This window comes from Merops nubicus, unplaced genomic scaffold (genome assembly GCF_000691845.1).
Source record: "Merops nubicus isolate BGI_N331 unplaced genomic scaffold, ASM69184v1 scaffold11639, whole genome shotgun sequence".
Lineage (NCBI taxonomy): Eukaryota > Metazoa > Chordata > Aves > Coraciiformes > Meropidae > Merops > Merops nubicus.
The window spans coordinates 23,512-38,226 of record NW_008633073.1 but is presented as its reverse complement, the minus strand read 5'-3'; the positions used below and the strand labels follow the sequence as shown (position 1 = coordinate 38,226).

The 14,715-nt window shown below is 36.1% G+C and overlaps 1 protein-coding gene across 1 annotated transcript in view; it reads right to left on the bottom strand.

The window, feature by feature from the left end:
* Positions 1-14,715, bottom strand: part of PLCL2 (phospholipase C-like 2) — a 43,283-nt gene that overhangs the window by 15,928 nt on the left and 12,640 nt on the right. The window contains exon 3 of the mRNA XM_008948122.1: positions 8,607-8,682. Within this exon, the coding sequence (XP_008946370.1) occupies positions 8,607-8,682 (76 nt within the window). The remainder of the gene's footprint in view (positions 1-8,606; positions 8,683-14,715) is intronic.

The following is a 14,715-nucleotide window of genomic DNA, read 5'->3' as shown; positions in this document are numbered from 1 at the left end:
TCCAGTCTTGTGTTTCCTCAACCAGATGCGTGATGAACCCTCTAAATAATGTAACATAGCAGACCTCACACCTGCATTCATGTATGCTCAGCATATTCTGATTTCACATTTATGTCTAGAAACTAAAGCAGAACTGATATGACAAGTATAGAAACTGAGGTGTCTTAAGGCAATGACATACCTCAATAACAAAACTGTACACCTTTTCTTTAACTGAGGGTTGAGATACTAATTTTTCAAGGAATCCTTAGCAAAACTGTGAGCACAACACTTGCTATACTGTATTTCTAAACCCAAACTTTTACTTGACATATTCGTTTGTTTTCTTTCATGAAAGCTTTCTTACCAAGAGCATGATTTACAACCAAGCTAAGGTATGACAACACAGCAGATGTGCTCCTCCTGTGGTAGGTTTTTCTCCTAACAGAGAACTTTATCAGTGAAACAGCTCAATGGTAAAATTTTGGCAATAAATGCATACACTGAGTAGGCCGAATATGAAATGGGTAGCAAACAATATTTGTCTATAACTATATAAAAGAACACACTGATAATACTAAAGGTAAGCATTTAACTTAGTTAAGTTAAATACATTTTATTTCATTATTTGTAGAGCACTTTAATTTAAAAGCAAACAAAATAAGAGTAATAAATAATAAAGAGGAAATAAACATTAAATATTCTTAAAATGGAAGAAAAATACCATACAGCTCTTGATTAGGTTACCACATATTGCAGCTCAATTACAATTGAGTAAGTACAATTGAGCAGTACACTCATCCTAAATGTTTACAAAGTTTCTGTGAATAATTTGCAAACACAGATTTTGTTCTTCACAAGAAAAAAACAAATAAGAAAGCACTTTATATGTTAAAATATTTCTTCCTGTACTGCATAAGTTAAATGGTAACATAGGAAAGACTTCTAGGAAAAAATGTATGCTGAAAGTACCCATTTCCACATATAAATATTTAATCTGCACATACAGCTGCTGCACTTGGCTGAACCTTTGAAAGCCAGGACTTTAATTTTTTACAGCATTAAATATGGTTTTTAATACTTTTATTTCAGGTCATATTTCTTAACACTCAGGTATCTCAATCTCACAAACAAATTCCTCTTAAAATGAATTTTATCGGGAAAGCGACTGGGAGTCTGGCCACCAGATCACATCAACAATAAACCAAATAAATCATGTTAGAGAAGCAACAGAAGTCGCTACACTTGTGAACTTTTACATATTTTGCTCACAGAACACTTTTCACAAAAGATGTAAAATGAATCTTAATAAATTAATACTTGGAGCATGTCTGTATTATCTAAGGATCACTACTACCTGCAAAAACTGAGCCTCAGCAGGAGCAAAGATTAGATGCTTAGGTACTTCCAAGCACCTGCTTCCCACGGAAGTCACCCAAAACATTTTACGTCATAGCTACAGAATCAGAATTTCTGTGCAGATTCTGAGTGTGCTATGTTTCAGCTTCAAGGAGCTCCAGGCCTGAATTATTTGCATTCAAAATGTTTAAATTAATACTTGAAATAATAACATTAACTAAATTAATGTTCAGTATTTTAGAATTATTTCAGCTTCTTTGGCAAAGTGCAGTATCTCTTGCAGTAAGTGGAAATGTTCCCCAGACAGCCAGCCATGTACTGCCTCCACTTAAGATGGTTAAAAATACATTTTGGTGCTTGCTGCCCTTTTATTCTTAAAAAGTAGCAAAGACAAATTCTACACCCAAGGTAACTTTCTTATCACAGTGCCCCAAACAACAATGGATGAGCCTGTCGAAATTCAACCTCTCTGCAAGGACTAAATTATATTTAGTCTTCCAACTCAGTTCCAGATGCGATCACAATGATTCAGTTTTTAATATAAGGCACTTCCTTTAATGCTGGGGAAACCACTTATGACATAAGATGGTCACCAACTTCTTTATGAACCACTGCCAGAAGAGATTCAAAGTACTTGCAGCACCAAGCTTATGCTGTCATGAAGCTACCAAGAAGACATTTGTGATATCTTGCCTCGATTTAATGAAAACTCAGTTACATCCAGGAGTTGAGCAAACAGCTCCACCTTCCTCAAACAGTTTCAAGAACACTCCTATGTAACAACCTTCTAGATACCAAAGTCAACAAGATGCCTATCAAGTTACAAAACACACAAAACCCGCACACCCAACACATTTTGTGCACCTCCAAGCAGCTGCCCTACAAACCACACTGAAAACAAGGCCTTTACAAATTAAAACATCTGCTCTGAAAAGAAGACTTCTGGTATTTCACCCTAATATAGGGAAAAATTTCATCCACAAGGACAGTCTTGCATGAAGACAGACTAGGTTTCTAAATGTGGGTGAAGTTAAGCCACTACCATATATAAGAATGAATTAATACTGTCAAATAAAGGGCAGGAACACAGAGCTACGAGCAGAGGCTTTTTTCCACCAATTTATTTTCCATCTTTTATTTATCAGCCTTGATCCTCAAGAGAGGCCAATGCAAGTCTAACGAAAAAAGATCCTAATTTTACTGAAGGCTAGAAAGCAGACTTAATAAAGACATTGATTTATGGCATGTTATTATTTCTCCCAGTCTTCAGATCCTGCTAAGCCCACGTTGTTTCACTGGCAATAGTTATTATTACCTCTTGCATCCACAGGCGTGTAACCTCTCCCTTCTTTAACATCACCTTCTGCTCTGGAGAAGTTTGGTACCTTTTTCTTTCAAATTACCTGATTAACACATTCCGTTAAACCCAGAGCCTCTTCCCCAATCTGTAATTGTTATTCTTTATTGCTACTGTTTAAAATCTGAAGACGGGGAATGTATATCTGAAAGCCTGTTCAGCTTTTCAGTACTTTAGCAAATCACATATATTATAAAATTTATCTTTCAGCCACACTGATTATAACACTTGACCAACTCTGTGTTATTTTTAACCCCCAACTATGGATAGATTGGGACTGTTGGTTAGTTTCAGTCAGCAGCTGTTGTACTAGTTATGCTGTCACATGTAAATAAAGATACTCCATGGAGGAATAAACAGACTCCTCATCCTTTCCTACTGTTCTGGTTTGAATTGTAGTTAGGATAGCAGCGTAGCTTTAAGCCAGTCTTAGTACATAAAATGTCTGCTGTATACGTGCACTCTGGTATACTTCTCTGTTTCTTAAGAGACGTCATTAATCTTGCCTCTTGAATCATTTTAGCAGGTAGAAAGTAACTGCTAAAAATATGAACTACAAGGTAATGTAACAGATTAATTTGGAAATATTTATGTACTGGGAAAGGCTATTTAGAACCAAGGTTTTTATTTTAGCCTCTTACAACTTATTTCCAGTACATACCCAAATTCTCCGATAATTTTTGCTCACCGAGGTTGCCGAAAGTTGCACACGCAGCTCTAGATAGACATCATTAATACAAGCTATCCGATACAGGGCTAGAATTGCATTAACAGTAGGAAAAGAAAAGATTTTATGTGAAGCAGCAAACTCAGGAGAACAATACCAAAGCCTGTGTTAGTGTTTGCCCTGGGAGCAGCAAGTGAGACCATGAAGAACACCTAGAAGCACAGGAGATGTATCCTAGGAATCATCCACCCTTGTGCAAAATCTATCAGATTCTCTCAAAAAAACACCGTCCAATATATTACACTAAGCTATGTACAATGAGCAATACATTAAAAATACCGTATGACTGGTGTGAATAACAATGGAGAGATTTGAATATAAAGGAAAAAGGCTGATCATCTTTTCACCAATGCTACCTAAGCTGATCTAAGCACAATTCTTCACCACCACCTCCCATGGGTTTGAATATTCAATATTGACTGTTCAATATTGTTGAATATTCAACAATATTCACACAGGCACAGGAGAAGAACCGGATTCCAGAACCATAAGGACAAAGAGAAAGAAAAGTCTGATTCTAAGACCTAGAGATCAGCAGGTCTTACTGATGCAGGCAAACATTAAATACTGCTCAGTTATGAATTCCAGCGATAACAGATAAAGTAGCATTTCTTCAGTCCCTAAATATGAAGGCACAGTTTCAACGCAGTAGCTTCTAATCAAGTCAGGCCGTGCTGAGAGGCAGTAGTTCAGATGACATAAATTAACGAGTTCTGCTGAACTTCTGTAAACTCCACAGCACCCAGACCATGAACATGGCAAATTCTCCTTCAAGTCACTTTTTACAAAAATGTTGGGAATAACTGATCTAGTCATTCCCTTTCACTGTCTAAATAAAAACTCAATTGCATGCCGATATACCAAGTAAAAAATGTTCTATTAAGATTTAATTGTATAAATTTCTTTTGCACTACTAATGGCTTAACTAACCTGTACATAACATATGACACAGAATATTCATTTTTCTACATCTTACATGCTTTGTTTTGGTGCACCCTAAATCAAAAATCAATTTAGAATGCAAGTAACATGAACAAATCATAGAAGAACCAGCCCAGTAAATGTGTCAATTTGCTGAAAAACTTCAGCAGTGTCAGTGGGGAACTGAGAGCTATAGCTATTTGAACAAATTTATTTTATTACTTTAATTTTCACCTCCAAGTAGTATTTGTAGTGCTTATATCACCATCATCCTAATATTTTTCTGCACGCATCTCAAACATAACTTTTTCTCAATGGATATTGTACACTGTGTTTATCCTTGGCAGTATCCAGAATGGCTGGATATTTCCTTTTTTGAACTATATTCTGTGCTGTTCTGTTCTGTTCCTAACACTGCTGAAGGACTGCTTTGGAGGACATGTTAGAAAACATACTCATTTTATATTTTTTACTAATTGCATTATTTAATAAACTAAGTCCCTGCTGGTTTAGTCACTGTACAGATGGAATAAATAAGACAATCCCTGCTCCAACAACTTAGAATCTAAGTATGAGGAAAAAAGAGAACAGATGGATAAAGAAAGTGGGGAGTACAAGCAAGCAAAGAAAACTATTTTGGTTAAGGTGGTAGGAGGACATGTGTCAATCTAGCTGTATTTGTGGGATAATCTTAAAACACAATTCAAAGGAAGTAGGCTGGTGGATGTTTACAGTGAGCCTGTGGGACAACATGATAGAAAGCATGACGATGGCTGACAATCTATCAGGCAATAGAAAATCTTGCTATCAAATGAGCAAGCACAAGAAAAGTGAAAGCAGCTCAGTCCTGACGTACAATCAGGACAAAGTATAGAAATGAATACAGGGACAGACATCATCAAAGTAACAGCGAGGAAAACTATGTACATAAAGCAAAACTGGATACTGTGGCTAAGAACCTTGACACGAGTTCTGGATGCATAGGTGACTAGGAAAGGCTGTAACTCCAAAACCATACAGAAAAAAAACAATCTAAACTACCAGCACACAGTGTTGGAATGCATATTTATGCACGTTATTATCAGTAAATTGATACTGTTGGAACTATATACAATAACTTCATTTCCTGAAATAAAGCAGAAAGCTTAGAGACCATCTCTTGTATGTATCATTGAGGCTACTTTTTCCCCTACTCACATTAATTTACCCTTATGATGCTACATTTCACACATTGTTTTATAATTCTCAGTGTTATTAGATCCTCCTATACTGTTTCATAGTCATATCTACATTGATTATGTTCAATAATTCTTTGCCATTAGCAAACTATGTTCACTCATTAGTTGTCCCTCTGATCATTTAAAGAATACTTGGAATTTTGAGCTCAAACCGTATTCCTAATTGTGGGTTCTCTCTTTTAACCAGAGAAGAGCTCAGACAGTATTTAAATTATAAACCAAAAAAATGCAATGGTAGATTCAAAACAGATGTCCAAGAATTATGTCAACTGGGTACAAAGGAGACTAGGAATCAGGTGTGGCTACCTGCACATGCAAATACTTTACTCTAGAGCAGGTATAGGAATATTTCAGTTTTTAACAGATTAAGGAGATGGACTGGAATATCTTTAAATTCTCTTTAGCACCTACATTCTATTTTCTTGCAGAATCTTCAACTGGCTTAATATCAAAACAAAAGAAATGGCACTACAATAATTTTGAAGTTATGCCATTTAAATTCTGTTAAAAAGTGAGAAGTACAGTAGGAACTAAAGTTTTTTTGATATGGTTTTATTTTAAAGAACCAAAATGAGCAGACAGGTTTACAATTGAATGTTCTTAGAGAATATTAATAGTAAAGAACCTGAATTCTGGAAAGAGCCATCTCAAGAATCGCTCTTTGCTTATTGAATAGGCCATCAACTTAAGTAAGAAATAACGGTGCATTTATTTTAAAATTAGTTTTCTGAATTTTAAAGGAGGCCAAAAGTCTTGTTATTAAACTTAAATTAGAAAACAGTTTAACAGATTCTAACAGAATTCTCTTGTAAGCCTGATCATGACAACAAAAATTTACTGCTTATTGGCAGCTTGAGTATTCTTATTTTAGCAGTTTTTCACAGAACAAAAAAAGCCCAGTCAAGGGCATAATTTTGCTTTTTGCTGATCAAGAAACTACATAAGAAAATGTGTCTTTTACTCAGAATTAAATAGAGCAGCATCTACTGAGATCACAAGATCAATTAGTCATGAAATTTTCAAAAACAATTGCTATTAAAAGGTAATTCAATTCAGCTCATTCATCCCAAAAAGCTTGACCCTGTAGAGCTAAAGCTACCCTAAATAGCAGGATCTGTTACATAATCCATACTTAGCCTTATGTCACCATGCTGGAGGTTTCTCATTCAAATGAGATCAAAATCTCCGCTATTTAGCACAGACTTCAAGTCTGTAGCATTCTTAAACAAAGGATTCTTGGACCCAGTTGCAATTCATGCGAAATAAGGCTGGTAGACTCAAGAAAATCAGACATATGAAAGTTTACTGGAATCCATATGAGCTAGTAGAAAGTAAATCTTTGGCAGGACAATTCTAAAATAGAGGGTAAAGTAGGCAATTAGCTTTTGCTTTACATCTAATCAAGGATTTAAAGTGCTTGAGACACTGATGAAGCTAAATAAATATAGCACACTATCATCACAAGAATGGGAGACAATTCAAGAAGTAAGCATACAAGTCTGCAAGACAATGTTCTTAGGGCAGCATTATATATTTTGAGTTTGGTATTTTAGACAAATTTCTGCATCTACCAACAAGATGTGTGGAAAAATATTTGTCATCCATAGTATTTATGATTATTTATGGTTGACAGCTTGCAGCAAATAAGACAAATTAAAATTTTCAAGTATTTTGACAGTTCTATGGTGTGACTCAAGTTCACAGAGTCTGAGGAATGTGTGCTGTCAATAAAGGGGAGATCCAAAAAAATTCAGAATGGTTATGTCTTTCCGCTGCTGAGTGGAGTTTGAAGACACCGCTAGAAGAGAAGAGTTCGTTAAAGGAAGCATGAGGGTGGAAGAGCATTATTTTTTCTTTCAGGAAAAGACAATGAAGAAAACAGACCAAAATTTATAGGAGAGCAATGAAGCAGATCAAAGAACAGAAGAAAATCATGGAAGATGATGGGAGCAGCAGGATGCTGAATATCAGATAGATAAAAATGTATTTGTATATGAAAAGCTTTTGTCCCCATTGAGTCACACAAGACATGGTTGTAGACACTCTGACTGACTCTGCAGCAGACTTCCTGTTTCTCACGCAAAATGTGATGCATCACTACTCTGAGTGAATTTATAACATTGTTTTAAAAATACTTAAGAGAGATCAAAAGAAAACAAGTGTTATTAAACAGCAAGGTCAGAGATGCCATTCAAAAGAGATGGAAAGCTTCAGAACTCAAAGTCATGTTCAAATAAGAAAACCATTACAATAGATCAGGTGAAAAAGACACAATTTATGAAGGGATTAAGAATTAGCTACAGAATCCGTTTCAAATATATATCAGAAATAGGAAAAAATTCAGAGAATCTGTGGGACCAATAAGTCATAAGAAAGTTTTAAAAATTAGATTTTTTGCATCCATAGGGTTTCAAAAGCCTGCCATAGAAGATACATGCAATTATCTGCAAAACTAGTTTTATTTCAAAGAGGTAAAATAGTAACAAACCAGCAGAACCAAATGGTATTCAACCAACACATCTAGAGAAACACAGGGATGAAATACCTGAACTATTCTCAGGTAATTATCACAAGGCAAGGTACTGCCCCAAGACTCTTGAAGACATTAAGCCTACCGTAACAAAAGAGGAAAGGTCCTCACATAGTAAAAGGGGAAATCAGAGTAAACGGTTAAAAAATTTCCTTGTGAAGGGAGATCATTCACTTTCTGTCCTGTAATCCTATGCTTTCATTTGCATAAATTACTATGTTGACAAGCTACTGTCCCTAAAATGCTCAAGATTTCCAAAGGCAAGCTGTAATTCTATGGATCTTTGATTTCTCCAAGTTGAAATGTTCTTTTCACTGTTATTGTATGTGGCTAAATTTCAATAATTTTGTTTGTTTGGGTTTTTGCTGTTGGTTTGGAGTTTTAGGGTGTTTTTTTCCCTACTGTTGAATAAATAAAATCCATTAAAAGTTTTGGGAAATAAAGAAAAAAGCAGTAAGTTCTTAATAACATATTTTAAAATCAGCTTGTACTTACCCGCTTTCTGGCACTGTACTATCTTCTCATATAAGCTATCTGTATTTTCAACCAGAATCCTGATGGTCTGAATCATCTGTAGAGAGAATAAGTTAAAATATACAGAAATATCAGTAAAATTCATTTTTTACTGATTTTTTTTTTATCTGTAAAAGATGCTTAAACTCATACTCAAATGAATAAGCTAGTATTTGTTGCTGGCATAATGAATACATTCACTTTCCTGATCAAGACCAGGCAGAGAAGTGCTCTAAATATGGCATAAAGACATGAAAAAAAATGATAGTTTTGGGCTGGTATCTGTGAACACTGAGGTAAAATGTCTACTCCATAATTCCCTGCCTATCAAAGCAAATAGAAGCTACGGAACTATTTATGAGGTAATTCACTTTTGGTGGCTCGGGCAAGATAGCCTGGATGCATGTCACTCCGACACTGGGGACAAAGACCGCTCGCACCCAGTGCTAGCGTCTTCCTGGGCATCATCCCACTGCTTCTCCACATTTGTTTCTCTACCTTTTCCCTTGCGTGGCTTGACATGTACATATGTATGAAACAACATTCTATAGAGGAAAACCAACCTCTTGAGGCTGGTACTGGAGGAAAAAGAAAAATAAACTATTCCTTTACCTGATCTTTCCAAACAAAAAGCCTTTCATGGAAGTTCAGCTGAAAGCACACCAATTAAGAGGGCACTGTGCAGGTTTTTTAGCCTAGGGTATATACTGAGAGGTAATGCCTTTCCTCACACCTTACCCACTGACATCTTTGATATAGTATTCTATGAAGTTCAGAACTTACACTTTCTAGCAACTCTTTTACAATATTTATTCCCATCTCTAACCTATGTTGATTTTTTCTGCAAAGTAAAGATTCAAAATATCCAACAAATATATTTTAAATACAGAATATATAACACTTACTGGAATTGCTTCAACTCTCCCTCCAATCCCTGCCACCCCACCCCAATCTTAGTATGACCAGAGAACTACTCTGGTAATCTCTACATACTGGACTATGTTTTTTTGGGGTTTTTTTTTGCCAATGAAAAATGGGAAATGCAAAACAGTATTCTTTATGGACCTAGGAGGCATTACATTTTTGCAGAGTCCAGGCAGATCATTTGCTCTATTCATCAAACTCTATTTGTTACATCACACAACCATTTTACCTAGTTATCAGAAAAACTGTCAGTAATTCTAACAAAAGGATAATAAGAAAGATGTAAAAAAACACTCAAAATATTCTCAAGGTGTTTTAGAAATAAACACTAAATGATTAGTCCAGAGTTCTCAGTGATGACTAGAGCCCTGTATTATTACATATTGCCCCTGCCTTAAAAAGCATGGTGAAGATCAGTAGAAATCTATTCTTGGTTCAAATTAATGGAATTGTGTTGCTAACAGTACCACTGACCGCTCATGTGACTGTGTCTTCACAAACCAAATGAAGAAGTCGTATATTTCAAAAATATATATATCTACCCCTCTTTCTCAGCAAATCAGAACTCTCTCATTAAGAGAGAGTTACAGAAAATCAAAGACAGAATATACATGTCTAGACTATCCTTTATGCTTGTTTTTTTCATGTTGGAAAGCTCTTTTAAATCTGTTCTGTTATTTCATGGAAGATTAAGTACAGTAAACTGTATATGCCTTTGCATGTACATTAACGTATGTACAGGTGCATGTATTTGAGAGCATTCAGTGAATTTCAGCTGAATTTGAACAAGTCAAGATCTATTTCTGCTAGGCTCATGAAAACAGGTCTTCTAGTAGAAGATAAAATACCCTGTTTATACCCCAAACTTAAGGAAAAGTTGTAGATTGAACTTGACCCTAAATATTTAAAAATCATACTTAACAAAGAGTACAGACCTTGAGAAAGAAATCTTAAAAAAACTCCAGAATTTATTCATTCCTCTGCACGTGGAGCTGGTTGGTAGCACACCAAGAGAGTCATCAGCTGCCTTTTAAAATGGAAAAACCAGCCAATGATAAACTGTGTCTGGCTGATGAAACTCAGTGAGAGAAAATACCTTCATCGACAAAGTTGCAACACCAAGGATGAACTTTATTTTTAGCAAGTACAGCACACTACACATTTACATTTTGAAATCTGTGAATATGTGTTGCCAATACTGTTACACCTACATTCCAACGGTAAAACTGAAACCATACTTAAAGTAGGTATAAACCAAATCTTTATTAAAATGGCTCTTTCCATAAAATGCTCCTCACATTCTCCTTTTGTCTCAAATCTCAGCATACTAGATACCCTTCTGAAGAAACTACATGAACTGCATCACCTCTAAAAACAGTTTAGTATTTAGTGGCCAAACTGGTCCATTTAACAGTACCAATAAATATTTAATTTGCATTTTTCAGATATTTTATTAAGTCCAGAACAGTACAAATAGCACCAACAGCAAATAGCACTTCATAAAAAAGGAAATCAAACACAGGGCATCCCAATCTACATAAACTGGTAATAGTATCTTTACCATCTCAAAAGATGTTTGTGACCCAGAGAGGGTCAGAAGTTACTACCATTGCCCCAAGCAGAAACGGCAAGGAAAGGAAATCTGTTAGGGATAACATATAAACACTTCTATTCTAAAGAACCATTATATGTACATGTTATATGTCCAAGCAAAATACAGACAGTTCAAATAAATACATGTAAAAACTGTATCCAAGCAGTCCGGTATGCAAAGTGTCAATGCACGAGAAGGCATTTTTGTGTAGAAGTCACCTTAGTCATTTCAGTGACAACTGCCATGGTAAGCTTGCTCTGAAGCTGCATAAACAGTTGTTTTGAACTATATACACTGTCTTGGGTTTTCCGAGAAGAATGTCTGTTCCTTTGGTAAATTTTCTTGAACTGTGGGAAATCTAATTCGTTTTGGGATACTTCAGAACTATGAAGAGATGATGTCCTGTTTTTTCTTGGGCCTACAAGAATTACTTTTGGTAAGTGGATTTCATCTCTTATGCTCCTGCACTGCAATATGGCATGTCAGCTTGCTTCTTTCTGAAGACAAAAAAAAACCTGTTCCATGTATGTGTTTCCTATAATACAGAACAACTCAAAAAGTGATGAGAGTGGAAAGGAAGGCTGAAAAAGTGAAACTATTCCTACATTTCTCCCACTTGTGAGGATACACTGCCACTGTCACTGCACTGTCAGGTGCAGCATTACCTCTCGATCACAAAGGCCTGCAAGTTCAGGGAGCCAAATGGAAATTTCCTCTGCATTTGTCTCGGAAGAGGACAGTGGTTAAAGGGAAGCATAACTCTTAGATATCATAATATATGATACACGATATGGTCACAGAAGATGGTCCTGCCCCTGTGTTCAGCACTGGTGACACCACACTTGTAGTATGGTGTCCAGTTCTGAGCTTCCCAGTACAAGAGAGATACAGACATACTGGAAAGAGTCCTCTAGAGGGCCTCTAAGGTGATGAAGGGACTGGAGCATCTCTCCTGTGAAGAGAGGCTGAGAGAGCTGGGACTGTTCAGCTTGGAGAAGAGAAGGCTTGGATAGATCTCATCAATGTGTATAAATTATCTGAAGGGAGGGTTTGAAGAGGACAGAGCCAGGCTCTTTTCAGTGATACCCCGTGACAGAAGAAGAGGCACGAGGGTGACATCAGGAAATGCTTTTTGACCATGAGGGTGACTCAGCATGGGAACAAGTTGCCCAGAGAAGTTATGGAATCTCTACTCTTGGAGATATTCAAAAGCCAACTGGACAGGGTCCTGGGCCATCTGCTCTAGGTGACCCAGCTTGAGCAACGGGAGTTGCACCAGATGACCTGCCAAAGTCCCTCCCAACCTCAAGGACTCTGCTTTCCATGCTGATTTTTCTCCTTGCACAGTTGGAGAAATAATTTCAAAATTAGACAATATGTTTGCTAAAAAACTTACTGCTTTACAGCAGATTTAGTTTGATGTGAGGAGTCTTCTGTGTGTACAGAAGTAGCAAATTAGCAACTTTGTTTTCTTATCTTGGTGCTTTGGATTATACCTGCAGAGTAGACAGATAAGTCTTCTCCATTATAGAGCAGCTTTGGACTGTTTGGGCAAAACCACACCTGATTGTTATCTGTCATGATGTTATTATTGATTGTTGTCTGGAGCCAGAAAGCTCAGTTCTAAAAATTAATTTTGATTAGAGATACCAATTTTACTAAAATCCTTATTTGCATAGAATCATTGAGGTTGGAAGGCATCTTTGGAGATCTAGTAGATCTAGTCCAACAGCCATACTCAAAGCACAGTCAGGGAGAGCAAGTTGCCCAGGATTGTGTCCAGCTGAGTGTTGAATGTCACTGAGGATAAAGACTCCACAACCTGTCTGACCAACCTCTTCCAGTATTTGGCCACTCAAGATCCCCACTGAGCCTTCTCTGCTACAGGCTGAATAATCCCAGCTCTGTCAGTCTCTCCTCATACAAAAGGTGCTTCAGTCCCTTAACTCTCCTTGTGGTCCTCTGCCAGAAGTTTTCCATCCTCCCTGTCTAACATTCATTCTTAATTCCTCATGAGTAAAATATTTAAGACTAGGCTGAAGACAGGGTAAATAAAATAATCAGCAGCAATCTTCTAAACTACATTAACATTAAACTCTTCTAAATCAAACAATCTTTCCTCCTTGCTTTCCTGACACTCTGGCTATAACAGCAAACTGATTTTAATAATTTTTAAACTAAACTTGATAGAATGAAAACACTATTTAAAAGTGCACAATAAGGATGCACATATGTATGAAAGGAAAATATCCTTTAAAACAAAAATAAAATATCTATACAGAGAACCAGAAATTTATCACCCTTGTGAGAAAATTATTCTGTAGTATTATTTTTTAAACTAAAACCATCAGTAACAGTTCCAATAACCACAATTTTTTTTCACATAGATGGAATGAAAAAGACAAATAGAAGATTAAGAATTTATTGAGAAAAAAAGAGAACTACTATTGGAAATATGAGGTACATCGAAGAGAAGTTGCTAAGCATCTGACTTATTTTTATGCTCTTCCATAAACATTCTATTGGACTAGATTAGGAAGAGGAGTGATCTAGCTTGCTGTTCTGTTTGTAAGTAGTTGTATTGTTTTATGCTCTTATGAATACTGTGAGTCAGCCATTAGCCATAAAGGGATTAGTGAGCTTCACTGTTCATGCACTTAACAAAAAATGAAGAAATCATGACTTCCCAGAAGCATCAAGTTGTCATTATTAGAGTCCTTCAATCAATGTAAAACAGCTCATACATTACAACTTTTGGCACTGGAGTGTGAATATCCAAAATTAGATGTTTGTTTCTGCCCTTGTGGACTGAAAGCCCAACACAAGCTTAGGTTATCATCTGCAGCTCTGTTTTTGGAAGCATAATTGCAACCTTCAGTTTAAAATTACTGTCCTGTTATAAAAAGGAAAACAAAAACCTGATAATAACCAACAGAGCTCTTTTTGAAGAAACTGCCTAAGCTACTCACTATATTTTCCATCAATAGTTTGTTTCCTAACAGTTTTTGCGACAGACGAACAACTACACAATCAGTAACTATTTAAATTAACCTCAAAACCCAGGATCTACAATTATGATTTATTAAACATGGCAAGAATCATTACCTGCGCTATTTGCAATATTAAATTGCAATGAATTATGTATGTTTTCCCTTAGATCTCTTCACCACTGAACTGTATTCATTTATTACCTAAATAACGACAGTTCGAGCTCTGCAGAGACTTGATAATGAAAGCAAAAATACTGTACAAAGCCATAGGCAATAATGGAAATAGTGAGATAGTGTGTGTTACTGGTATTTAAATATTGCATTTGCATTGCCAACTCTGAAACTTACTGTTTTAACACATATTATAACAATCCACTACTAAGACTGAGAAAGTTGCACTCACATGCCTCACACCTTAATTTTTGCAAATCTGGGGGAATCAAGTCATACATCTTCAAGAGTACTTAACTATTTTAGCTGCTGGAGCTATACCTACTAACTCTAATCCACTTACTGGAAAAGCATACCCTAACGTAAAAACCAACATAAGCAACTGTCTTTAACAGTTCTTTTCCTGTTGGAA